The sequence below is a fragment of the Mobula birostris genome, chromosome 16 (genome assembly GCF_030028105.1).
Source record: "Mobula birostris isolate sMobBir1 chromosome 16, sMobBir1.hap1, whole genome shotgun sequence".
Lineage (NCBI taxonomy): Eukaryota > Metazoa > Chordata > Chondrichthyes > Myliobatiformes > Myliobatidae > Mobula > Mobula birostris.
In genome coordinates, this window is record NC_092385.1 from 64,889,630 (window position 1) to 64,917,544 (window position 27,915).

General features: G+C 41.7%; 1 protein-coding gene across 3 annotated transcripts in view; it reads left to right on the forward strand.

The window, feature by feature from the left end:
• Window positions 1-27,915, forward strand: part of nckipsd (NCK interacting protein with SH3 domain) — a 286,417-nt gene that overhangs the window by 92,883 nt on the left and 165,619 nt on the right. For all 3 annotated transcript variants that reach the window (XM_072280767.1, XM_072280768.1, XM_072280769.1), the window contains exons 2-4: window positions 5,765-5,877; window positions 7,710-7,905; window positions 12,952-13,042. In XM_072280767.1, the coding sequence (XP_072136868.1) occupies window positions 5,765-5,877; window positions 7,710-7,905; window positions 12,952-13,042 (400 nt within the window). The remainder of the gene's footprint in view (window positions 1-5,764; window positions 5,878-7,709; window positions 7,906-12,951; window positions 13,043-27,915) is intronic.

Consider the following 27,915-nt stretch of genomic DNA (forward strand, 5'->3'; position numbering starts at 1 on the left):
TTAAATTCAATTCCTCCAGCATTGAAGGCCAACATTCCATTTGCCTTCTTGATAGCCTGGTGCACCTGCTAACCAACCTTTTGTGATTCATGCACAAGCATTCCCAAGTCCCTCTGCACAGCAACGTGCTGCAATTTTTTACCATTTAAATAATCTGCTCTTCCATTTTCCCTCCCAAAGTGGATGACCTCACATTTACCAACATTGTACTCCATCTGCCTGTTGGATCCAATTTTTTTCCAGATGCCTCACTATTTCTTAAATGATAGGTTCAAGAATTTTTCTGACAACAGATGTTAAACTAATTGGCCTGTAGTTACTTGCCTTTTGCCTACATCCTTTTTTGTACAGTGGCATGACATTCGCCACCTTCCAATCTGCTGGGACCTGCTCAGAGTCCAGAGAAATCTGGTAAATTATCACCAAAGCCTCTACTATAACTTCTGCCAATTCTTTCAGTACTCTGGAAAGCATTCCTTCAGGACCAAAGCAAGGAGACAATAGAATATAGAACATAGAATAGTGCAGCACAGCACAGGCCCTTCGACCCACAATGTTGTGCCGACCCTTAAACCCTGCCTCCATTATAACTCTCCACCTTAAATTCCTCCATATACCTTTCTAGTAGTCTCTTAAATTTCACTAGTGTATCTGCCTCCACCACTGACTCAGGCAGTGCATTTCACGCACCAACCACTCTCTGAGTAAAGAACCTTCCTCTTAATATCCCCCTTGAACTTCCCACCCCTTACCTTAAAGCAATGTCCTCTTGTATTGAGCAGTGGTGCCCTGGGGAAGAGGCGCTGACTGTCCACTCTATCTATTTCTCTTAATATCTTGTATATCTCCATCATGTCTCCTTTCATCATCCTCCTCTCCAGAGAGTAAAGCCCTAGCTCCCTTAATCTCTGATCATAATGCATACTCTCTAAACCAGGCAGCATTCTGGTAAATCTCCTCTGTACCCTTTCCAATGCTTCCACATCCTTCCTATAGTGAGGTGACCAGAACTGGACACAGTACTCCAAATGTGGCCTAACTAGTTTTAGAGAGCTGCATCATTGCCCTGTGACTCTTAAACTCTATCCCTTGACTTAAGAAAGCTTTCTTAACTACCCTATCTACCTATAAGATAACTTTCAGGGATCTGTGGACATGTAACCCCAGATCCCTCTGCTCCTCCGCGCTACCAAGTAACCTACCATTTACTTTGTACTCTGCTTTGGAGTTTGTCCTTCCAAAGGGTACCACCTTACACTTCTCCGGGTTGAACTCCATCTGCCACTTCTCAGCCCACTTCTGCATTCTATCAATGTCTCTCTGCAATCTTCGACAATCCTCTACACTATCCACAACACCACCAACCTTTATGTAGTCTGCAAACTTGCCAACCAACCCTTCTACCCCCACATCCAGGTCATTAATAAAAATCACGAAAAGTAGAGGTCCCAGAACTGATCCTTGTGGGACACCTCTAGTCACAACCCTCCAATCTGGATGTACTCCCTCCACCACGACCCTCTGCTTTCTGCAGGCAAGCCAATTCAGAATTCACCTGGCCAAACTCCCCTGGATCCCATGCCTTCTGACTTTCTGAATAAGCCTACCATGTGGAACCTTGTCAAATGCCTTACTAAAATCCATGTAGATCACATCCACTGCATTACCTTCATCTATATGCCTGGTCACCTCCTCAAAGAACTCTATTCAGGCTTGGTAGACACGATCTGCTCTTCACAAAGCCATGCTGATCAGAACATGAATCTCTAAATGCCAATAGATCCTATCTCTAAGAATCCTTTCTAACAGCTTTCCCACCACAGGCTCACTGGTCTATAATTACCCGGACTATCCCTACTACCTTTTTGAACAAAGGGGACAACTTTTGCCTCCCTCCAATCCTCTGGCACCATTCCCGTGGACAACGAGGACATAAAGATCCTAGACAAAGGCTCAGCAATCTCTTCCTTCACCTCGTGGAGCAGCCTGGGGAATATTCTGTCAGGCCCCGGGGACTTATCCAGCCTAATGTATTTAACAACTCCAGCACCTCTTCTCCCTTAATATCGACATGCTCCTTCAGAATATCAACCTCACTCATATTGTCCTAACCGTCATCAAGTTCCCTCTCATTGGTGAATACCGAAGAGAAGTATTCATTGAGGACCTTGCTCACTTCCACCGCCTCCAAGCACATCTTCCCACCTTTATCTCTATTCGGTCCTATCTTCACTCCTGTCATCCTTTTGTTCTTCACATAATTGATGAATGCCTTGTGGGTTTTCCTTTACCCTACTCACCAAGGCCTTCTCATGCCCCCTTCTTGCTCTCCTCAGCCCCTTCTTAGGCTCCTTACTTCCTACCCTATATTCCTCAATAAACCCATCTGATCCTTGCTTCCTAAACCTCATGTATGCTGCCGCCTTCCACCTGACTAGATTCTCCACCTCTCTTATCACCCATGGTTCCTTTGCCCTAGGATTCTTTATAATGCTGAAGCTTTAGAAGACATTAGTCAGGCCGCACTTGGAGTATTGTCAACAGATGTTGAAAGGACTAGATATGGTGGATGTGGAGAGGTGGGGGTGCCCAGAACTGGAGGGCACAACCTCAAAATTGAGGGATGACCCTTTAAAGCAGAATCAGAATCAGGTTTATTACCACCAGCATGTGTCATGAAATTTGTTAACTTAGCAGCAGCGGTTCAATGCAATACATAAAAAAATTAACGTCTATGTACATTGAATAGATTAAAAATCATGCAGAAACAGAAATAATATATATTATAAGAAGTGAGGTATTGTTCATGGTTTCAATGTCCATTTAGGAATTGGATGGCAGAGGGGAAGAAGCTGTTCCTGAATTGCTGAGTGTGTGCCTCCAGGCTTCTGTACCTCCTATCTGATGGTAACAATGAAAAAAGGGCATGCCCTGGGTGCTGGGGGTCCTTAATAATGGATGCTGCCTTTCTGAGACACCGCTCCTTGAAGATGTCCTGGGTACTTTGTAGGCTACTACCTAAGATGGAGCTGACTAAATTTACGACCCTCTGGGTCCTGTGCAGTAGTTCCCCCATACCAGACAGTGATGCAGCCTGTCAGAATGCTCTCTATGGTACAGCTATAGAAGTTTTTGAGTGTTTTTGTTGACTACCGAATCTTTTCAAACTCCTTGTGAAGCTGTCTCGCCTTCTTTATAACTGCATTGATATGTTGGGACCAGGTTAGGTCCTCTGAGATCTTGTTACCCAGAAACTTGAAACTGCCCACTCTCTTCACTTCTGATCCCTCTATGAAGATTGGTATGTGTTCCTTCGTCTTGCCCTTCCTGAAGTCCACAATGGGCTCTTTTGTCTTACTGATATTGAGTGCAAGGTTGTTGCTGCGACACCACTCCACTAATTAGTATATCTTGCTCCTGCACACCCTCTCATCTCCATCTGAGATTCTACCAACAATGGTTGTATTATCAACAAATTTATAGATGGTATTTGAGCTATGCCTAGCCACACAGTCATGGGTATAGAGAGATTAGAGCAGTGGGCTAAGCATACAGTGCACCAGTGTTGATCGTCAGTGAGGAGGAGGTATTATCGCCAATCTGCACATAGTGTGGTCCTCCGGTTAGGAAGTTGAGGATCCAATTGCAGAGGGAGGTACAGAGGCTCAGGTTCTGTAGCTTATCAATCAGGATTGTGGGAATATTTGTGTTAAATGCTGAGCAATAGTCGATGAACAGCATCCTGACATAGATGTTTGTATTGTCCAGGTGGTGTAGGGCTGTGTGAAGAGCCATTGAGAGCTATTGAAGAGCTGTTGACCTATTGTGGTGATAGGCAAAGTGCAGGTCCTTGCTGAGGCAGGAAGTCAGTCTGGTCATGACCAACCTCTCAAAGCATTTCATCACTGTAGATGTGGGTGCTACTGGGCGATAGTCATTAAGGCATCTCACATTATCCTTGTTAGGTACTGGTATGATTGTTGCCTTTTTGAAGCAAGTGGGAGCTTCCGCCCGTTTCAGTGAGAGGTTGAAAATGTTTTAGAATACTCCCGCCAGTTGGTTGGCACAAGGTTTTCAGAGCCTGACCAGGTACTCCATCGGGACCTTCCGCCTTGCGAGAGTTCACCCTATTTAAAGACAGTCTAACATCAGCCTTCAAGACAGAGATCCAAGGGTCACCGGGAACAGCAGGGAACTTCGCAGCTGTAGTTGTATTCTCCTTTTCAAAGCGGACTTTGAAGATGTTGAGATCCATCTGATAGTGAAGCATCACTACCATTCACTCTACATTAGGAAGTAATGTCTTGTAAACCCTACCAGAGTGTCGTACATCCTAGTTCACCTTCAACCTCATTCAAAATTGTCTCTTCACCCTTGAAATAGCCCTCTGTCAGTCATACCTAGTTTTCTGGTACAGGTTTGGTTCATCAATCTTGAATGCCACAAGCCGAGCCTTCAGCAGACAATGTACCTCCTAGTTCATCCACAGCTTTTGGTTTGAGAATGTACAGCAAGTCTTTGTAGGCACACACTCATCCACACAGGTTTTAATGAAGTCAGTAACAACTGCAGCAAACTCATCCAGATTCGAAGATAAATCCCTGAATACGGTCTGGACCACCAATTCAAAATAGGCGTGTAAGCGCTCCTATGCTTCCCTTGTCTATACCTTCTTGGTCCTATCTACAGCTGCTGCAGTCTTCAGTCTCTGCCTGTACTCAGGGAGTAGAAGTATAGGGGGGTGATCAGACTTCCCCAAGTGAGGGCGTGGTGGTGTAGCAATGGTCTAGTGTATTGTTTCCTTTGGTATTGCAAGTGATCTGTTGATGGTAATTGTTTAGTGATTTTTTTCAGACTGGCCTGGTTAAAATCCACCAAAGCGATGGTGAAGGCATTAGGGTGCGCTGTAAGAAGTAAGGAGGAATTTTTTTAGCCGAAGAGTGGTGAATCTGTGGAATGCTCTGCCACAGACTGCGGTGGAGGCTAAGTCCGTGGGTATATTTAAAGCAGAAGTTGATAGGTTCCTGATTGGCTGGGCATCAAGGGATATGGTGAAGGGGCAGGTGTATGGGGTTGAATGGGATCCAGGATCAGCCATGATGAAAGGCAGAGGGTCTAAGTCAAGGATTTGTTTACAAAGAGAAGTGTTAAGTCCTATGTCTAGGAGACGCTTTGGATAATATTATAACTAATACTAGAGGTTCCCTGGATTGGATAATATTAGCAGGGGAGGTTGGACAAACTGGAGTGCCAAGGGGACATGCCTGACTTCAGATCCTTAAAGCAGGCCGTCTGTTCTGAGCTGTGTAATGGGTAATGATTCAAGGAGGTGGTTGCTTCTTCCTTGGAATGTTTCAGCTGACTCCTGGCCTTTGTTCAAGTGATAGGGGCACTTTGTATGAGCCAAGCACTTAACATCTGCCCACCTCTTCAGACAGCACCATTTCCAGCTGTGGAAGAATCTGTAGATCTCTTACTGTCAGCTCAGAACCCACAAAACTGAAGTGGTAGCTACCCATCCTTGACCCTGATCAACTACTTCAGGAGAACAGTTACAATATTTCTTTAAATTATGGCCATCTTAAAGCTGTCTGCCTATTATTATCTTTGTAGAGAATGCACTGTGAATTTTGTTTAAAGAAGCACAGAATATTTTCTTTTAAACTTTAATGCTAAATGTCATTCATGATTCATATACTTTTACTGTTCATAATCTATAATGAAGTAACCATCTGGACTTATTCCTCTCTCTGTTGTCCCCAAGTCAAATCAGCATGATCTGGTCCTACAGTCAATTGACCGAGCAATCGAGGCAATTCATAATGCAGCAATGAAAGCTGGTGGCAAATACAACCTGGAACAACGTGAAGTTCTACAGTAAGTGTCAACTAGATCTCCGTGTGGTGGTGGTGTTTAGGCTGCATCTAGAGCAGAGGAATGGGAGAATGGAAAGTAGCATTAAAATGGCTGGTCATCAATGTATCCAAGCACGGTCAGACAAAGCAAAGGCACTTGGCAAAGCGGTTACAACCGCACCCCCTTCCCAATCAACTGGATCCACCTATCAATGGCCAGGTTGCTCCATCACTTCCCCTTACCATTTTATACTGTCTGCCCTCTTTTTTTCCAATTCGTATCAAGGGTCTTGACTTGAGATGTCATCTGTCCATTTCCCCCCACTTTTTCAGGTGATTAATAAGGCAATTGTGAATAAATTGATTTATATTTTGAATAAAATAGTTCAGGAATCTTAAAAGGTAAAATTTTCCAAGGCAAGTCTTGAAACAGCATGTAAGGCATTTTAAATCCCAATGTAGATGCATTGAATCTGAAACAGCATGATGGAGCGCTTTTACCTAAAGGATCTTAATGCTTTAAGAAGGCAGCTCACCAGCACCTTCTCATGGGCGCCAAGAGTTGGAGAATAAATGCTGTTTCTGTGCTGGTGCCTAGTGGTCTCATAAATTGCATAAGAAAATTGGCTGCATGAATTCAGCATTGGTTCACCCAAAGAAGTCAGAGAGTGGTAGCCTGGAGATTTGTGACTAGTGGTGTTCCTTTGGAATCTGTTCTGGGACCCTGCTCTTTATAATTTTTGTAAATGACTTAGATGATGAAGTATAAGGGTGGGTTAGTAAGTTTGCAGATGGCATGAAGGTTAGATGTGTTGTGAATAATGTAGAAGATTGTTGTAGAGTACAATGGGACATTGCTAGGATACAGAACTGGGTTGAGAAGTGGCAAACAGAGTTCAATCTGAAAAGTGTGAAGTGCGAACGCGAGGAATTCTGCAGATGCTGGAAATTCAAGCAACACACATCAAAGTTGCAGCAGGCCAGGCAGCATCTCTAGGAGGAAGTACAGTCGACGTTTCAGTGATTCACTTTGGAATGTTGAACCTGAAGGCAGAACACAGGATTAATGGCAGGATTCTCAACAGTGTGGATCTTGGGGTTCTTGTCCACAGATGGCTGATTGTTGCACTGCAAGTTAATAGGGCTGTTAAGCAGTTGTATGGTGTGTTGACTTTCATTAGTCCAGGGACTGAGTTTGAGAGGCGTGAGATAATGTAACAGCTCTATAAAACTCTGGTCAGACCATTCTTAGAATATATGTTCAATTCTGGTCACCTCATACGAAGGATGTAGAAGCTTCAGAGATGGTGCAGAATGGTATCTGAATCGGATCGCACGTCTTAAATGATAGGTTAAACGATTCAGTGCTTTTCTCTTTGGAGAGGAGGAGGGTAAGAGGTGATTTGATGGAGGCATAGATAGAGTGGACAGCCAGTGCCTTTCTCCCAATGCAGAAATGGTTAATACAAGGGGGCATAACTTTAAGATGTTTTGAGGAACGTATAGGGGAGATGTCAGAGGTAGTTTTTTTACATAGTGGTGGGTGCCTGAAACATCCTGTCAGGGGTGGTGGTAGAGGCATATACATTAGCGATGTTTCAGAGACGGTTACATAGGCACATGGCTGAACAAAAAATGGAAGGCTATGTGGGAGGGGAGGGTTAGATTGATCTATCGTTATGTTAAATGTTGGCACATCATGCGCTGAAGGACCTGTACTGTGCAATACTGTTCTATGTACTCTGTTTAAATTACAAGTTATGTGGTGTGCATTATTCTGAACTATCAAGTCTGGACATAAATGGGATATCGTTGTCATTTCCCATGCTGAATATCTGTTCTCTTCCCATTAAGGAAATTAATTCATCATCGAAAATTTACTGTTGCTCGAAAAGACCAAATTATGAGCCAGCAGAAGGTAAATTCCAAGCCTAATATGACTGAGAACCAGGGAGAAACAGATCACCAGCCAGGTAGACAGGCCAAGATCCTGCCTGATCATTGCCCTTTTCTGTCAGAGTCACAGTCTCCAGAAGGCACTGTTTACCAGGTAAAGTTCACAGAAAACTAATAAGTTCTTTTGTTTTCTCCTATTTCTGACCTCTTTCTTTGTGTCATTGGCATTTTTTGTGTTTATTTTTCATTTATTTTGAGATATGTACAAGTCAATTCATCAACAAATGACATCATCAGTAAGTATCTACCCACAAGTTCGAAAATAAGTTTCCTGTAGGGGGTGGGGGGGGGGGAACACAGTAGTATAGTGCTTAGTGTTACGTACCCCGTAACTGGGTTGCCAAACCAGCAGAAATGGATCACTCAGTTGGAGTCTGGATTACTAGAACTAAGAAAGTTTTATTAAAGAAACAAGCAACACGGTACTCTAATCAAAAGGATAATAAATGCAACAGTTCAGCAATGATAAACACACATGTACACAGAATTAGGATAACAGGATCAATCAAGCTCTATTGTCATCTAGGGGTAAATGACCAGTTTCAAAGTGACGCAAAGTTCAGTTCAATTGAATTCAGTTCAGTTCGCAGTAATCACTGCCGTGGGAGATGGACAGTGGGGGGAAGGAGAGAGAGAGCAAAACGAATGAATATTCAAACGGCTTCCACACAGACCTTCGATATTCTTTGCAGTCAGCTTTCGGGCGAGCCCTTTGTGATGTCTTCTGAGGTCACTGACCGTGACCCCTCCGTTTCCAGGTACGATCGTTTCTCTGCGGTGAACCGGGCACCCAGGCAAGGGTGGACACACACACCAGGTTCCCGCCGATTGTGCCTTTCCACCCTGTGCGTCTATGGCTTGGTCCCGCGATCAGCCCTCCAAAACTTCCCACCGACTTATGGGAGGCGCACCGCTTCCAGGGTCTCGTTACCTCGTGGTGTCGTGTGTCTTGCCTTAGCGAACCTGTCCCTTTTTATCCCCCTGCTGGGGTATCGCCTGTCCATCACTTCAAATAGTTTAGGGTTCAAAGGGGGAGCCGATCTTGACAGCTCTCCTTCCGTTAAACTCTCCCGTCCCTTCATTAACATCTCCAAATGCTGCTCCATTGTTTTCCTTATCTCTCTTTCTCCTGAAGACAGGTGGCAGACCAACTGCTGATCCCACTGGTGCCAGCACAGGACAGCTAACATCTTAATCTATGTGTATTCTCGTCACATTAGCACAAAACCTTAAAGTACCAGTGACCTGGGTTCAATTCCCGCCACTGCCTGTAAGGTGTTAGTATATTCTCCTCATGACCATGCGGGTTTCCTGCGGATACTCTGGTTTCCTCCCACAGCCCAAAGAGGTACCGGTTAGTAAGTTAATTGATCATTGTAAATTGTCCCATGATTAGGCTAGTACTAAATCAGGGAATTGCTGGGCAGCGCAACTTGAAGGGTCAAAAGGGCTTGTTCCACACTGTATCTCAACAATGAATAAACTAGACGCCAGTGGTACGTTGGTGTGGTGGATAATGTTTGGAAGATATTAATGTACTGCTGTGTTTTAACAACACTATGCAGCAGACAATTGATGGGATTTCTTAATCTATGATACACTTTTGAAATCTGAAAACTGAGCCAAGTAGCCCTTACCTCAGTGGTGTGAGATCCTGGTTACTTCAACTGTTAAGCTCTTAGTGATCATTCAAGGTAGAACTGAGCAAGTGGTAGAGACAAAACACACTGCAGGGCCTTGGCAAAGCAGTTGTCTCATCTGCACTTGGTCTCACTGACGTAGACAAGACTACTTCAAAGGCACTGAATGCAATAGGTAAATTTGGAGAATGTGAAGGGCTGGAAGGGCCGTTTAAGTTCCTCGATGTGGTGAGTAAGGAGATGTAGGGGCAGGAGTTGTTTCCCCCCCACCCCCCACCCCCAACAGGCACTGGTAAGTACCTAGGGAGGGGGAGGGATGGACATACAGTAATACATATGAAAAATAGGAAGGGAGATGAGGACAAGATATGATTGGTGGTGGGATCATGTTGAGCTAGTGGTGGGGTTGAGTACATAATGCAAACAATCCTAAATTATGTAGTGTGATTTTTAACACTGAGCCTCATTTCTGTAGTGCTTATTATAATAATTACATGATTCTGCAGATGCTGTAAATCTTGAGTAATGCACAAGATGCAAATTCATCAGGTCAGGAAGTATTTATAGAGTGGGGTAAGCAATCCACATTCTGAGCGAAGGCCCTTTATCAGGACTTTAAAGGAAGGGTGCAAAAGTTAGAATAAAATGGTGGGGAAGGGGAAGAAGTACAAACTGACAATGAGACCAGGTGAGGGAGAAAGTTGGTTGGCGCAGAAGGGTTATGAAGTAAGATGCTAGGAGGGGATAGAAGGAAGAGGTAAAGGGCTGAAGAAGGAATCAGAAGAACAAAAAGGAGGAAAAGCACCAGAAGGAGGTGGAGGGCAGGCAAGAAGAGGTGAGAGGGTAATCAGAATGGGGAATGGAAAAAGAGGAGGGAGGAGGAGAAATTACCAGAAGTAAGAGAAATCAGTGTTCATTTCATCAAGTTAGAGGCTACTCAGCCAGAATATGAGGTGTTGCTCCTCCAACCTGACTTCATCGTGGCAGTAGATGAGGCCATAGACTGAAATGTCAGAGTGGGAAATGGAATTGAAGTATGTAGCAATTGGGAGTTCCGGCTCTTGCAGCAGGCAGGCTGAAGGTACTTGACAAAGTGGTCTCCTAATTTGCATTAGGTCTCAGTAACATCAAGAAGGCTGCATTGGGAGCACTGGATACAACAAGTAACCCTGACAGATTTGCAGGGGAACTGTGGAAGGAGTAGTGAGAAAAGTGTGCATAATGGTAAGGTCTTGTTGGAGATGGCAAAGGTTATGACGAATGACCTCTCCACCTGCCTCTGTATCCGGCGCATCATTCTCTGTAACTTCCACCATCTCCAATAGGATCCTATCACTAAGCATGTCTTTCCCTCTCTCTCCTCCATCTTCTCTAGGGATCACTCCATGTGTGATTCCCGTGTCCACTCATCCTTCCCGCAGATCTCTCTCTTGGCACTTATCCTTGCAAGTGAGGTAAGTGCTACACCCCCGCCCTCACCACCATTTCAAGTCCCAAACAGTACTACCATGTGATATGCGAGTCTGTTATCGTTATCTACTGTGTCTGATGCTCCCATTGTGGCCTACTCTACGTCAATGAGATCCAATTCAGACTGAGGGACTGATTTGTCGAGTACCTTCCTCTGTCTGCTGTAATAGGCAGTATCTCCCGGTGGCTACCCACTTCAATTCTACTTCCTATTCTCATTCTGATAGGTTTGAGATCAGAGTTTTCCTTCTGGATGAGCCGCCTACCATGGCTGCCTCTACTGCTGTGATGACATACTCAGGCTGGAGGAGCAGCACCTGTCACACTCTGTTTGGGTAGCCTCTAACCTGTTAACATGAGCATCAATTTTTCCACCTTCCAGTAACAACATCCCCTCCCTCCCCTTTGCTCTTTTGCCATTCTCCATCCTGATTACCCTCTCACGCCTTCTTTTCTCACTTGCACATGACCTCCCTGTAGTTCCCCTCAGTTTCCTTCTTCAGCACTTTATTTCTTGCACCTATCCCTCCTAGCTTCTCACTTCATAATCCCCTTTTCCACCATCTTTCCTCCCCACCTGGTCTCTCCTTTCATGTTGTAGCTTATACTCTTTCCTCTCTATTCTGGCTCTGCTCCTTTTCTTTTCAGTCCTGATGAAGGGTCTCAGCCCGAAATTTCAATTCTTTATTCACCTCCATAGTTGCTGCCTGACCAGCTGAATTCATCCAGCATTTTTTGTGTATTGTGATAATAGCTAGCAGGAAATGTCACCAAGGATATTGGAGTGCAAGCAGATGCCAGTTGGATAAGTTGCTGATTGAGGAAGTGGGAATGGGTGGTAACCAGAACTTGGTTGCTCCTTTCATCCTACAGCATAATGCTGGGTTTCAAGTCACACAGAGTTGAGTAGGTCCTGGGTCAACCATGAATTATTTGCTTTCTAATTGTCTCTGCAAGCCAGGGCAGTATGATACGGAGAGCAAGCTGTTGGAATACAGCAAGCTGCTCCCCTCCACACAGCTGATGAATCCAAAGGAATGGTAGAGACTGATGCAGTTTGGCACCAGTGGTCACAGAGTTGTCAATCAGCGTTGAACTCAATGTAGGACTGCCTTAGGAACTCCAGCTCCAGATTTTTAATTGGGGTTTACCCTTGAAATTTTCCTCATGAGTGGGTATAGCTACAAGGCAGCGTAGGTTTGAGATCAGAGTTTTCCTTCTCCTGGATGAGCCGCCTACCATGGCTGACGAGCCTCATCTTCCTGAAGCCATTGGTTTTAAGATGCCAGTAACCTGTCTTTGCCCCTTTTCCTGTTGGTCAAAATGGTTCCGTCAGGCTTAATAGTTAAGGGCAGAAGCTGAACTTGGTTGTCAGAGGCTATTTGAGATGCCTGCTATTGGCAACATTTAATAGGTAGTAGCAGCTTATCCCCACTACTTCCCCCAGCAATGACAAACTTAAGGAACTAGGTTTGCATAGTAGGCTGTGTATCCAGAGAAAGATGCTCCCTTTTCCTTCTTGTGGGACTGCATGTCTCCAGGAAAATAGTGTGCAGCGAACTAACAGAATCTCAGCAGTTGAGATTTCAGCATGATTTTAATTGTTTGCAGTTTGGGCTGTTTAATCAGAAATGTACTAATCCAAATTAGTACCCAATCTGTCAAAGACCTGCAATATCTAATTGTTTGCCTCCTGCATTTCCTAAATTTAGGCAAAGATCTACAATTGGCTTCTGTGTTTTCAGTGGGAGGGAGAGGAAGGGTGTAATCCTTGAAATCCTGTTCTTCAACAATTTCTGTCTGGGACTAGGGGTAGGGTTGGTGTCGATGGGGATATTCTTCCATATTCAGAGTTGGTCAACCCTTGTACAATGAATAAGAGAGAAGATCCAAATGTATGGTCATACTCAGTTAGTTCCCACAGAAGAACAGTTTTCTTCACCAATGTTATCAGAGATAAGTTCACAAAGAATCAATGAATTCCTTAAACATTCACTGAATTTGTATGCTGTGTTCTTATTGCTTTGCAGACCACAGCTCAACACCGATGTGCAGCTCCTGTGGCTCCACAACAGCATGACAAACCAGGGGATTTGTACCCTTCCTCGTCACATAAGCAAGGTAAGGATGTAAAAAGTCATTCAGTATTGTATTTCACCATGTCACTTGTCTGAATAAGATATTTGCCAACAAATGAAAAGTCCTTTGTTGGAGACCAAAATGGAACAGAATGATACAGCACTGGAATAAAGCTTTTGGTCCTCATGTTCTGCCAAAGAAATTAAACCAATAATTAAAAGCTTAACTAAACTTATCCCTAATGCCTATACAATGTCCATATCCCTTCATTCTGTGCACATTCATGTGCCTACCTAACAGGCTGTTTAACATCTCTATCATCTGTTTAACAGCTCCTCTCACCTTACATGCATCAGATAACTCAGGCCTGTGACAAAGATGCCAGCTCACTATCTGTCCCTCTAATAACCTTATAAAGTTCTATAAGGTGCCCTTATCACAAACAGCTGAAAACCCACTATGAAATCCAGTAGAACACGGCTTCCAACCAGAATAAGTCCCATTGAAAACTGCCCTCTGTCTTGTATGGGAAAGCAATTTCTGAATCCAAACAGCCAAGCCACCATTGGTTCCATACATCCAAATCTTTTGGATGATCCTACCATGAGGGGCCACGTCAAACACGTTACTAAAAATCCATGGAGACAACATTCACAGCTCTACCTTCATGAAATGTCTTTGTCATCTCTTCGAAAAACTAAATCAAGTTAGTAAGATACAACTTGCCCTGCTACAAAGCCATGTAGATTGCCCCTAATTAGGCCATGGTTTTCCAAATGCTCATGAATTCCCAAGGAACTGATTGTAGACTTAAGGAGATGGAAATTAGATCCTCATTGGAGAATCAGAGGTGTAGAGGGTCAGTAAATTTCTGGGTGTTACTATTTCAGAGGACCTGTCCTAGACCCAGCATGTAAATATAATTACAAAGAAAGCACGACAGTGCCTTCTACTTCCTTGGGAGTCTGTGGAGATTTGGCATGACATCAAAAACTTCGACAAACTTATATAGATATGTAGTAGAGAGTATATTGACTGGGTGCATCATTGGTATGGGAACACCAATGCCTTTGAACAGAAAATTTTAATACAGACAAGTGTGAGGTATTGCACGTTGGAAGGACAAACCAAGGTAGAACATACAGGGTTAATGGTAAGGTGCTGAGGAGTGCAGTAGAACAGAGGGATCTGGGAATACAGATACAAAATTCCCTGAAAATGGCGTCACAGGTAGATAGGGTCGTAAAGAGAGCTTTTGGTACATTGGCCTTTATTAATCAAAGTATTGAGTATAAGAGCTGGAATGTTATGATGAGGTTGTATAAAGCATTGGTGAGGCCGAATCTGGAGTATTGTGTTCAGTTTTGGTCACCAAATTACAGGAAGGATATAAATAAGGTTGAAAGAGTGCAGAGAAGGTTTACAAGGATGTTGCCGGGATTTGAGAAACTCAGTTACAGAGAAAGGTTGAATAGGTTAAGACTTTATTCCCTGGAGCGTAGAAGAATGAGGGGAGATTTGCTAGAGGTATATAAAATTATGATGGGTATAGATAGAGTGAATGCAAGCAGGCTTTTTCCACTGAGGCAAGGGGAGAACAAAACCAGAGGACATGGGTTAAGGGTGAGGGGGGAAAGGTTTAAAGGGAACATTAGTGGGGGGCTTCTTCACACAGAGAGTGGTGGGAGTATGGAATGAGCTGCCAGACGAGGTGGTAAATGCGGGTTCTTTTTTAACATTTAAGAATAAATTGGACAGATACATGGATGGGAGGTGTATGGAGGGATATGGTTCGTGTGCAGGTCAGTGGGACTAGGCAGAAAATGGTTCGGCACAGCCAAGAAGGGCCAAAAGGCCTGTTTCTGTGCTGTAGTTTTTCTATGGTTTCTATGGTTTCTAAAATCCTACAAAAAGTAATAGATTCAGCCCAGTACATCACTGGTAAAGCCCTCCCAACCAACCATTGACTACATCTACGTGAAAGGCTGTCAAAGGAAAGCAAGTATACATCATCAACGATCCTCACCATCCAGGCCATACTCTTCTCGCTGTTGCCATCAGGTAGAAGGTACAAGAGTTTCAAGACTCATGCCACCAGATTCAGTAAGTGACTACCCCTCAGCCATCAGGCTCTTGAACAAAAGGGGATAACTGCATTCACCTGCCCCTCTGTTGAGAAGTTCCCACAATCTCACTTTATGGACTCTTTATCTTGTTATTTCGTGTTCTTGTTATTTATTGCTGTTTATATTTGCATTTGCACACTTTTTCTTTGGCACTCTAGTTGATCTTTTATTGAATCTTGTATTTAGTTACTATTCTATAGATTTGCTGAGTATGCCTACAGGAAAAAGAATCTCAGGGTTGTGTTTGGTGAGATGTACTCTGATAATAAAATTTACTTTGAGCTTTGAATTCTATTCCTAAGCATCCTGTCTCGTTTCTCTGCCATAAGTTGAGATTCACTGGTTTATAGTTTCCAAAATTAACTCTACCTTTTTAGAAAAATAGAACAATGTTAGTTTCTTGTCTTTTCTCTGTGATAGCTAGAGAATACAAAGATTTTGGTCAAGGCCCCAGCAATCTCTAACCTGGGGTGTATCCCATCAGGCACAGGGTACTTATCCACCTTAACTTTAGAACATAGAACAAGTACAGCACAGGAACAGGCCATTTGGCCCACAATGTTGTGCTGAGTCAGCTAAAAAGTGAATCAAAAATACCCAAAATCAAATCCCCCTTACTACACAATGTTCATATTCCTCTATCTTCCTTACATTGATGTGCCTATTTAAACATTTCTGAAAAGCCTCTAGTATATTTGCCTCTACCACCATACCAGGCAGCACATCCAGGCATCCACCACTGAATAAAAAAACTTGCCCCTCACATTCCCCTTGAACCTACCCGCTCTCACTTTCAATGCATGCTCTCTGGTATTAGACATTTCAACCCTGGGAACTTTCTTCAAGAGGCCCAATGCTACCACTTTATTTATCATAAAATGCCCTAGCATATTAGCATACTCCATACTGATCTCACTATCCCATATATCCTTCTCCTTGGTGAAAGTGCTCATTTATCATCATACCCCAGTGCATGTTATATCCTTTATTCTTAAGTGGTCCTACCCTCTGTCAAGTTGTTTTCTTGCTGTTCAATCGTTTCAAACACACTTTTGTGGGAGGGGTGGGGCGAGTTTTAAAAAGAATGCAGGGCCTTTTGGAACTTTTTGGCAGGCTTAAACCATCATGAATACTCGTTTGTGGGAAAGGTGATGTGAGGTATACAAAGATCTCCGGGCTTTTCGGAACTTTTCAGTGGTTTCAATCATCAGGAGCACTCACTTGTGGGAGAGGCGCGTGAGGTTTAAACAGAGCTGTGGCCTTTCACGATTTTTTGGTGGGCTTCAATCACTTGGCAAAGGCTGATTTAAAAAGAAATGAGGTGGAAGTGGAGCAATCATTGTGTGAGTGGGCCAGTGACAGAGTGGTCAAGCTTTGGCTTGAGAGGCTTTCGTGAGAAGGGGCGAAGGCTCTATGTAATTTTTTAGTTGTTTATTTCTTTCTTTGAATATTAGTACATAGCCAGTGGAGTGACATTGGGCCCAGATTTCGTGACATGTTCTTTATATGAGTTGTGGGAACTCTGGGAGACCTCCAGTCTCTCCGGTAACTACATTGCACAAGGTGCATTGGGCTGCAGTTGCTTAGGGACCGTATTAAGGAAATGGAGCTGCGGTTGGATGACCTTGGACTCATGAAAGAGAATGAGCACATGATAGTGAGGTAGTCACCCTACGTTACAGGAGGCAGGTAGCTGGGCAACTGTCAGGAGAGGGAAATGGAAATAGGCAGCCTGTGCAGGGTAACCCTGGCAGAGGGTGGGGCGGTTGGTATACAAGCAGACGCAGTGTGTTGTGAGACTGTGAGGAAGGATAGATAGATGATGAGGCAAAATTGCAGTCAGTGGGATGTGTGAACGCGTAATATGGGGTAAAATCGAAAAGGTAATGAGTACAGGACTAAAGATGTTATATTTGAATGCACATAATATACAGAGTAAGGTTGATGATCTTGTAGAGCTGTTAGAAATTGGCAGGTATGACGTTGTGGGCATCACTGAGAAGTGGCAGGAAAGAAGATCATAGTTAGGAACTTAACATTCAAGGATATGTATAGCATCAAAAGGATAATTAGGTAGGCAGAGAGGATGGAGTGGCTTTGTTAGTTTAAAAAAAAGAAATCAAATCCCTAGAAAGAGGCGACATAGGATCGGAAGATGTAGAAACCTCATGGGTAGAGTTGAGAAACTGCAAGGGGCAAAAAGGCCCTGATATAAGCCTCTGAACAATAGTTAGGATGTGTGATGTAAATTATAATGGGAGATAGAAAAGGCATGTAAAAAGGGCAATTTTACGATAGTCATCGAGGATTTCAATATGCACTTAGATTAGGAAAATCAGGTTGGTGCTGAATCCCAAGAGAAGGAATTTGAGATTACCAATGAAATGCCTTTTTAGAGCAGCTTATGGTGGAGCCTACTAGGGAAATGACAACTGGATATTGTGTAATGAACCAGATTTTAGGACTTGCTTGAATGTTGCTGGGGCCGGGGTCGAAGTGCTCGGCGGAGATGATGCTTGATGTCGGAGGCTCGGAGTTTTCAGATGGGCTCGGAGTTGGACCGTGGTCGGATGCTTCCAGGATGCTGCATCGGCAAGTTTGTGGTGCTGGAGGTTCACCGTCTGTGTGAGATGATGGGACTTTAGAGAGACTTTGAGATTTTTTACCGTGCCCATAGTCTGTTCTTATCAAATTGCAGCATTGTTTTGCACTATTGTAACTATATGTTATAATTATGTGGTTTTTGTCAGATTTTCAGCCGGTTTGTCATGTGTTTCTGTGATATCATTCTGGAAAAACATTGTATCATTTCTTAATGCATGCATTACTAAATAACAATAAAAGAGGACTGCGTGTCCTCATAATCTAATCTAATCTAAATGAAGGGAGATTTGTTAGAGGTATTTAAAATTGAGGGGCTATAGACAGGGTAAATGCAAGCACGCTTTTTCCACTGGGGTTGGATGAGACTTGAACTAGAGTCATGGGTTAAGGGTGAAAGCTGGAATGTTAGGGGCAACTTCTTTACTGAGTGTGGAACAAATTGCCAGTGGAAGTTGTGGGTGAGGGTTTGATTTCAACACACAAGAGAAATTTGGATAGGTATATGGATGGCTATGTCTGGGTACAGGTCAATGAGACTTGGCAGCATAATAGTTCAGCATGGACTTGACAGGCCATAGGGCATGTCTGACTCTATTTGATTGGGGAGTTTAATGTAAAGGAACCCTTGGGAGGTAGATTGTGAGGGGAAAGTTAAAATTAGATGTGTTGGTATTACAGTGGGGTAAAGGGATTAACAAATCATGTGTGAGGAGCTGGCCAAAATTGATTGGAAGGGAACACTAGCAGGGATGATGACGGAATAGCAATTGTAGGAGTTTCTGGGAGCAATTCAGAAGGCACAGGATAGGATTGTCCCAAAGTAGTTTTTAAAGGGAGCATGAGGCAAACGTGTTTGACAAGGCGAGGCAAACGTGTTTGACAAGGCAAGTCAAAAACTGCATAAAAACAAATGAGAGGGCATGTAATATAGCAAAAATTAATGGGAAGCTAGAGGTTTGGGAGGCTTTTAAAAATCAGAGGACAATAAAAAATGCAATAAGAAGAAAAGAGATTAAATATGAATGTAGGCTTGCCAATAATATTAAAGAGGGTACCAAAAGTTGTTTCAGGTAAATTAAAAAAAAAATAAGAGAGGCAAGAGTGTACATTGGATCACTGGAAAATGACGTAATAGGGAGAAGAAATGGCGGATGAACTCAATAAGTACTTTGCATCACTTTTCACTCTGGAAGACACCAGCAATATCCTAGAAATTCGAGACTATCGGGGCAGAAATGAGCTATTACTAAGGGGGAAGGTGCTTGGGAAGTTGAAAAGTCTGAAGGTGGTTAAGTCACCTTGACCAGATGAACTACATCCCAGAATTCTGAAACGGGTAGCTGAAGAGATTGTGGAGGCATTAAAATAGGGCAAGTCAGCATTGTTTCGTTAAGGGGAAATCTTGCCTGGCAAATTCATCGGAATTTCTTGAGGAAATAACAAGCATGATAGACAAAAAGTCTGTGTAAGTTGCTTACTTGGACTTCCAGAAGGCCTTTGACAAGGTGCTGCACATGAGGCTCATAAACAAGATAAGAGCCCATGGTATTATAGGAAAGATCCTAGCATGGATAGAATATTGGCTAACTCACTGGAGGCAAAGTTGAAATAAAGAGGGTCTTTTCTGGTTGGCTGCCAATGACAAGTGGTGTTCCACAAGGGTCTATGTTGGGACCAACTCCTTTCACATTATATGTCGATGATTTGGATGACGGCCAAATATGCGGATGATATGAAGATAGGCAGAGGCGAATGTAGTGTTGAGGAAACAGGAAGTCTACAGGAGGATGTAGAGAGATTATGAGAATGTGCAAAGAAGTGGTAGATGGAATATAGTGTAGGGAAGTGTGTGTTCAATGACTTCGGTAGACAGAATAAAACAGTTGACCATTTTCTAAATGGAGAAAATTTAGAAATCAGAGGTGCAAGGGAACTTAGGATTCTTCGTACAAGACTCCCTAAAGGTTAACTTGCACGTTGAGTTGGTGGTAAGAAAGGCAAATGCAATGTTAGCATTCATTTTGAGAAATCTAGAATATAAGTGAGGATATAATACTGAGGCACGATAAGGTATTGTTCAGACTGCATTCATTTTGAGCAGTTTTAGTCCCCTTGTCTAAGAAAGTTGTCCCTGTACAGTGAACACATCATCAGAATCATACAAGACCTACCTGGAATAAGTATAAGAGGATACAATATCAACAACCTCCACTATGCGGATGATACAGTACTGATCGCAAACAGCGAAGTAAATTTACAGAAACTAGTATCTACCATCAACACAGAGAGCGAAAGACTTGGCCTAACCTTAAACAAAAAGAAAACTGAAGTAATGGTAATATGAAAGAAACCTGATATCCTAAACTGTAGGATCATATCCCCCAGCCGAGGGAACGTATTGTATCCTTGAGCAAGGCACTTAATCACACATTGCTCTGCGACGACACCGGTGCCAAGCTGTATGGGTCCTAATGCCCTTCCCTTGGACAACATTGGTGTCGTGGAGAGGGGAGACTTGCAGCATAAGCAACTGCTGGTCTTCCATACAACCTTGCCCAGGCCTGTGCCCTGGAGAGTGAAGACTTTCCAGGCGCAGATCCATGCTCTCGCAAGACTAATGCCTTTTAGGATCATATTGGGAAATGAAATCCTGAAACAAGTTCATAACTTCAGGTACCTTGGATCATGGGTAACATCTGATGGCAAATGCAAAACAGACATAAAAGCAAGAACAGCATTTACAGAAATGAGATACATCCTAATGAACAAGAAAATAGCAATTAACATCTGCCTTAGGACTCTCAGCTGCTAAATTCTTCCTGTATTGATGTATGGCTGCGAGTCATGGACTATCACAAATGCAATGGAAAAAAGAATCAATGCAGCAGGGATGTGGTTCCTCAGAAGAATGCTATGCATATCATATACAGATAGGATAACCAACGAAGAAGTTCTTCAGAGAATGAAAACAAAACGTACATTACTTAAAAAAAAAAAAAAAAATCAGAAAACAGCAATCAAAATTCTTTGGACACCATGCGAAGAGAGACATTAGAACACTTAAATGACACTTAAAGGATTGACGGTGGATATGCAATGGCAAGCATTTAAAGGTTGCATGGATGAACTACAACAATTGTTCATCCCAGTTTGGCAAAAGAATAAATCAAGGAAGGTAGTGCACCCGTGGCTGACAAGAGAAATTAGGGATAGTATCAATTCCAAGGAAGAAGCATACAAATTAGCCAGAGAAAGTGGCTCACCTGAGGACTGGGAGAAATTCAGAGTTCAGCAGAGGAGGACAAAGGGTTTAATTAGGAAGGGGAAAAAAGATTATGAGAGAAAACTGGCAGAGAACATAAAAATGGACTGTAAAAGCTTTTATAGATATGTAAAAAGGAAAAGACTGGTAAAGACAAATGTAGGTCCCCTGCAGACAGAAACGGGTGAATTGATTATGGGGAGCAAGGACATGGCAGACCAATTGAATAATTACTTTGGTTCTGTCTTCACTAAGGAGGACATAAATAATCTTCCAGACATAGTAGGGGACAGAGGGTCCAGTGAGATGGAGGAACTGAGTGAAATACATGTTAGTAGGGAAGTGGTGTTAGGTAAATTGAAGGGATTGAAGGCAGATAAATCCCCAGGGCCAGATGGTCTGCATCCTAGAGTGCTTAAGGAAGTAGCCCAAGAAATAGTGGATGCATTAGTGATAATTTTTCAAAACTCGTTAGATTCTGGACTAGTTCCTGAGGATTGGAGGGTGGCTAATGTAACTCCACTTTTTAAAAAAGGAGGGAGAGAGAAACCGGGGAATTATAGACCGGTTAGCCTAACGTCGGTGGTGGGGAAACTGCTGGAGTCAGTTATCAAGGATGTGATAACAGCACATTTGGAAAGCGGTGAAATGATCGGACAAAGTCAGCATGGATTTGTGAAAGGAAAATCATGTCTGACGAATCTCATAGAATTTTTTGAGGATGTAACTAGTAGAGTGGATAGGGGAGAACCAGTGGATGTGGTATATTTGGATTTTCAAAAGGCTTTTGACAAGGTCCCACACAGGAGATTAGTGTGCAAACTTAAAGCACACGGTATTGAGGGGAAGGTATTGGTGTGGGTGGAGAAATGGTTAGCAGACAGGAAGCAAAGAGTGGGAATAAACGGGACCTTTTCAGAATGGCAGGCGGTGACTAGTGGGGTACCGCAAGGCTCAGTGCTGGGACCCCAGTTGTTTACAATATATATTAATGACTTGGATGAGGGAATTAAATGCAGCATCTCCAAGTTTGCGGATGACACGAAGCTGGGTGGCAGTGTTAGCTGTGAGGAGGATGCTAAGAGGATGCAGGGTGACTTGGATAGGTTGGGTGAGTGGGCAAGTTCATGGCAGATGCAATTTAATGTGGATAAATGTGAAGTTATCCACTTTGGTGGCAAAAATAGGAAAACAGATTATTATCTGAATGGTGGCCGATTAGGAAAAGGGGAGGTGCAACGAGACCTGGGTGTCATTATACACCAGTCATTGAAAGTGGGCATGCAGGTACAGCAGGCAGTAAAAAAGGTGAATGGTATGCTGGCATTTATAGTGAGAGGATTTGAGTACAGGAGCAGGGAGGTACTACTGCAGTTGTACAAGGCCTTGGTGAGACCACACCTGGAGTATTGTGTGCAGTTTTGGTCCCCTAATCTGAGGAAAGACATCCTTGCCATAGAGGGAGTACAAAGAAGGTTCAGCAGATTGATTCCTGGGATGGTAGGACTTTCATATGAAGAGAGACTGGATGTGGAGGGGAGTGGAGGCGTCGACGCTGAGGTTTTCTTCTTTTCCATTTTTAAGTTGTTAGTTTTGCCCAAGTCTTTTAGTTTAGTTTAGTTTTTTTTTCTTTTGGGATGGGTTTTTTTTCTTTTTTTTTGTCTTTTTCCTTTTTTTTAGCTTTATATTATCCGTGATCAGTTCTACATGTATGGGGGTTTTGGTAATTTCCACTATTTGGTTTTGCAATTACTCTTTTTTTAAATGTAACAATACATCTCATATTATCTGTATTATTGCTATGTTTTGTTTCTATATTTTGAAATTAATAAAAAGATTGAAAAAGAAAAGAGAGACTGGATGAACTGGGCTTGTACTCGTTGGAATTTAGAAGATTGAGGGGGGATCTGATTGAAACGTGTAAGATCCTAAAGGGATTGGACAGGCTAGATGCAGGAAGATTATTCCCGATGTTGGGGAAGTCCAGAACGAGGGGCCACAGTTTGAGGATAGAGGGGAAGCCTTTTAGGACCGAGATTAGGAAAAACTTCTTCACACAGAGAGTGGTGAATCTGTGGAATTCTCTGCCACAGGAAACAGTTGAGGCCAGTTCATTGGCTATATTTAAGAGGAAGTTAGATATGGCCCTTGTGGCTACGGGGGTCAGGGGGTATGGAGGGAAGGCTGGGGCGGGGTTCTGAGTTGGATGATCAGCCATGATCATAATAAATGGCGGTGCAGGCTCGAAGGGCCGAATGGCCTGGTCCTGCACCTATTTTCCATGTTTCTATGTAACACTTAGTTACAACTGGAAAGCTGGAAGGAAAAAGAAGCAGAGGCAGACAGAGAATGAAAATGATAGATGGAATAACATCATGGTTAGAAACAGGGGAGGCAACAACTACAATTCGGAAGGTCAGGGACCGTGAAGGATGGAGAGACATGATTGCCCATGCCACCGGCAAGGCACCTGAGAGAAAATATATATATATATATATATATATATATATATATATATATATATATATATATATATATATCTATCTCTAAGAAAAGATATGTTGGCATTAGAGAGGGTCCAAAGAAGGTTGACAAGAATGGTTCTGGGCATGAAAGGCTTAATGTATGATGGCCGTGGTCTTGCATTTGCTGGAGTTTTAAACAATGTGATGGAATTTCATTGAAACCTATCAAATATTGAAAGACTTAAATAAAGTGGATGTGGAGAGGATGTTCCCTGCAGCGGAGGAGTCTAGGACCAGAGAGACCTCAGAATAAAGGGATGTCCCTGTCGTGGTTACTTTAAGAACAAATCAAAACAGCTCCAAGTCTAAGCATGGGGTGGTTGACAATGTATGAAGCATTCCACAAACTACAAAGTTCTAAGTCGAAGAAAATAGGTTTGATTCTTTATTAAGAAATCAGCAAAAGTGAATAATCTTTTAGTGATAAAACTAATGAAACTAAAACTAGTGATATAAAAAAGTAGACAGTCCAAGTGTACTTAAATGTACTTAAGCGTTGGCAAATTTAAAACTACTAAACGAAACATTCTTAAACATATTTAAATGATAAGCGGTCAACAAAAAAAATCATTTCCCCTGACTTGCTCCCTACTAAAAACTGACTAAAGACAAAGCATGTAACTATACACTTCACTCCTACCCTGTAACAAATTACCCATAATAAACATGCACGGAAAATGCAATATAGATAGACAGAAAATAGATACATGTCTCCTACATCCCAGCCCCTTAATTATTACATTATAATAATTACAACTACATACTACTAAAAAAAAATTAGGAAACATGAAATCTTAACATTCATTCAAATGTCCTCTTGTTTCTTCTTCCCGACTAGTCACGCAACAGTCATCCAGGGCAGAGGTTACTGGTGCTTAGCACAGTATGGAGTGATCTTTACCACCACTCTCTGTTGAATCAGTAAATCAAGTCAAAATCATTAAGCTTCTGGAGCTATAGCTCCTGAAACCTCTGCCTCCTGTCAAAGAAAGATCTTGGTTATTGACTTGCCCAGACATCTGGTCTTGTTCTTGATGCACGCTTGCCCTGCATCAAGAACACCCATAGCTCCAATCTGCTAATTAAATTTGCAGATGATACTACATTGATTGGCGTTGCCTCAAATGATGAGGCAGCCTACAGAGAAGAAGTCCATCACCCTGACACAGTGGTGTCAAGAAAACAACCTCTCCCTCAGTGTTGCAAAAACAAAGGAGCTGTTTGTGGACTACAGGAGGAACGGAGACAGGCTCACCCCTATTGATATCAATGGATCTGGGGTTAAGAGGATGAAGAGCTTCAAGTTTCTTGGTATACATGTCACTGAGGAGCTCACTTGGTCTGTACATACCAGCTGTGTGGTGAAAAAAAGCACAACAGCACACTTTCACCTCAAACTTTCTACAGGGGTACAGTTGAGAGCATCCTGACTGGCTATATCACTGCTGGTATGGGAACTTTGCTTCCCTAAATCGCAGGATTCTGCAGAGAGTGATGCGGACAGCCCAGTGCATCTGTGGAAGTGAACTTCCCACTATTCAGGATATTTACAGTGACCGGTGTGGAAAAAGGGCCCGAAGGATCATTGGGACCTGAGTCACCCAACCACAAACTGTCCCAGCTGCTACCATCTGGGAAACAGTACTGCAGCTTTAAAGCCAAGACCAACAGGCTCTGGGACAGCTTCTTTCACCAGGCCATCGGACTGATTAATTCACGCTAATTATATTTCTAAGCTATATTCATTGTTCTGTTGTACATAGTATTTATTACAAATTACTATAATTTGCACATTGCGCCTTCATACGGAGACGTAACATAAATGATTTTACTACTCATGTATGTGAAAAATGTAAGAAATAAAGTCAGTTCAATTTTAAATCCTCTTTTGCCTGGAAAGACTTGAATGATTCTTCTCATGATCCAAGAGTTTTGAGGTGTTGTGTCATCAACTATATGCACAATATATCCTGGGAGGAAATTGCGCCTTATACATGACCATTTCTTTCTTTCTTTCTTTCTTTTTTTCTCATTTTAAATCTTTCTATTAATTATTATTGAAAATCAACGACAAAAAATACTTTAAAATAATCAAGTCAACATATCAATATGTATAATAAGAGTTAAACTATCAACCAAGCTAAACAGTATATCAATAATAATAATAAAAAAACAAAATGTTAAAGCTATTTTTTGGAAAAAAGAAAGAAGGAAAAAAGAACCCCTACTAACTATATCAAAAAACACCTACTAACAGAAAAAAGAGGGGGAAAAAAAACCATTTGGAGCACAAACCTGGAGCTATACACCATACAAGCTTCCATAAAAAAAGACATCAATCCACCAACCAAATCCATTTACCCAGGAATCAGAAGGGGACCATCTTAATTAACTCAAATCAAATGATAGTAGCGGGCAAAAGAGCCCCACCTCTTCTCAAAGTCAAATCGAGGATCAAAAGTTCGACTTCTGATTTTTTCCAAACTAAGACATAGCATCACCTGAGAGAACCATTGTTTCAAAGTGGGAGCAGAAGCATCTTTCCATTTTAATAAAATAACCAGTAATGTGACAAATGCAATTACGTGTTGGTCTAATATAGAAATACCATGAATATATTGAGGAATTATACCAAACAAAACTGTCAATTTATTAGGTTGTAAATTAATTTTTAAAACGTTAGAAATTGTAGAAAAAATAGATTTCCAAAACTGTTTCAATACAGAACATGACCAAAACATATGTGTCAATGTAGCTATCTCAGTTTTACATCTATCACACTGACTGTTAACATTAGGAAATATTTTAGACAGTCTGTCCTTTGTCAAATAATAACTATGTACAATTTTAAATTTTATGCCTATATTATTTATGGTGCAACTGTAACGAAAACCAATTTCCCCCTGGGATCAATAAAGTATGACTATGACTAGGACTATGACTAAATTGAATTAGAGAGTGACTGGCGCAAATTGAAGAAGAGTTAACCAACTTCAAGATACACAACCAATCCTCTATTATCAAGGTCATGTTAAGCTCTCTTTCCCAATCTTGCTTAATCTTAAGTAAAGGATAATTATCCTGTTGTAATAGTAAATTATAAATTTTCCCAATAAAACCTTTCACTAACGGGTTCATTTTTAAAATAATGTCTAACAGGTCAGAATCTTGTATATATGGAAAATTACTTAAATATTCTTGTAAGAAATGTCTGACCTGAATATATTGCAAAAAGTGTGAGTATGAGAGAGAATATTTAGTTACTAATTTCTCAAAGGACATCAATTGGCCTTGAAACAGATCCATAAAGGAATAAATTCCTTTATTCCTCCAAAAAGAAAAGGCAGGATCACTAAGTGAAGGTTTAAATAAATAGTTTTGATAATTTAAACTAAGAAGGTTAAATTTTTTAAGATTAAAAAATTTACGAAACTGATACCAAATTCGTAATGACTGCTTAATCATAGGATTTATATTTAAAATAGAAATTTTGGCTAATTGTACAGGTAAAGAAGCTCCTAATAATGAACTTAAGCAAAATTGTTTCACAGCTTTCAATTCCAGATTGACCTATGGTGGTCATTCATTTTTATCGGTCCCATATAACCAAGAACAGGCATAACATATATTAACCGTCCAATAATACATTCTTAAATTAGACAAAGCAAGATCTCCATCCTTTTTTAATTTTTGTAAATGACATTTTCCAATTCTTGGTCTTTTATTATTCCAAACAAAAGATGAAACAATAGAGTCAACCTGATCAAAAAACTTATTAGTTAAAAAAATAGGAATATTTTGAAATACATAGAAAAATTTTGGTAAGATCATTATTTTAACTGCATGAATTCGACCGACTAACGAAAGTGTAAGAGGATTCCATCTAGAAAATAATTGCTTCATAAAATCCACTATGGGAACTAAATTAGCTCTATAAAGGTCTCCATAATTTTTAGTGATGATAATATCTAAATATTTAAAAGAAACCGTAACTTTAAAAGGAATGTCACACGTAGAAGCAGAATCATTTAAAGGAAATAATTCACTTTTATGCAGGTTTAATTTATATCCTGAAAACTTTCCAAATTTATTTAATAATTTCAATAAACTAGGAATAGATTCTTCAGGATTCAAAACATAAACTAAGAGATCATCAACATAAAGGGAAATCTTATGAATAGTCCCATTTATGGAAATTCCTTGAATATCTTTAGCTTCACGAAGTGCAATAGCCAAAGGTTCCAGCACCAAATTAAATAACAAAAGACTTAACGGACATCCTTGTCTCGTGCCCGCAAAAGTCGCAAAAAGGGGGATCTGAAGTTATTAGTAATAACAGTGGCAATAGGGCTTTTATATATCATTCTAATCCACAACATTTCTGATGTTCCAGTACTC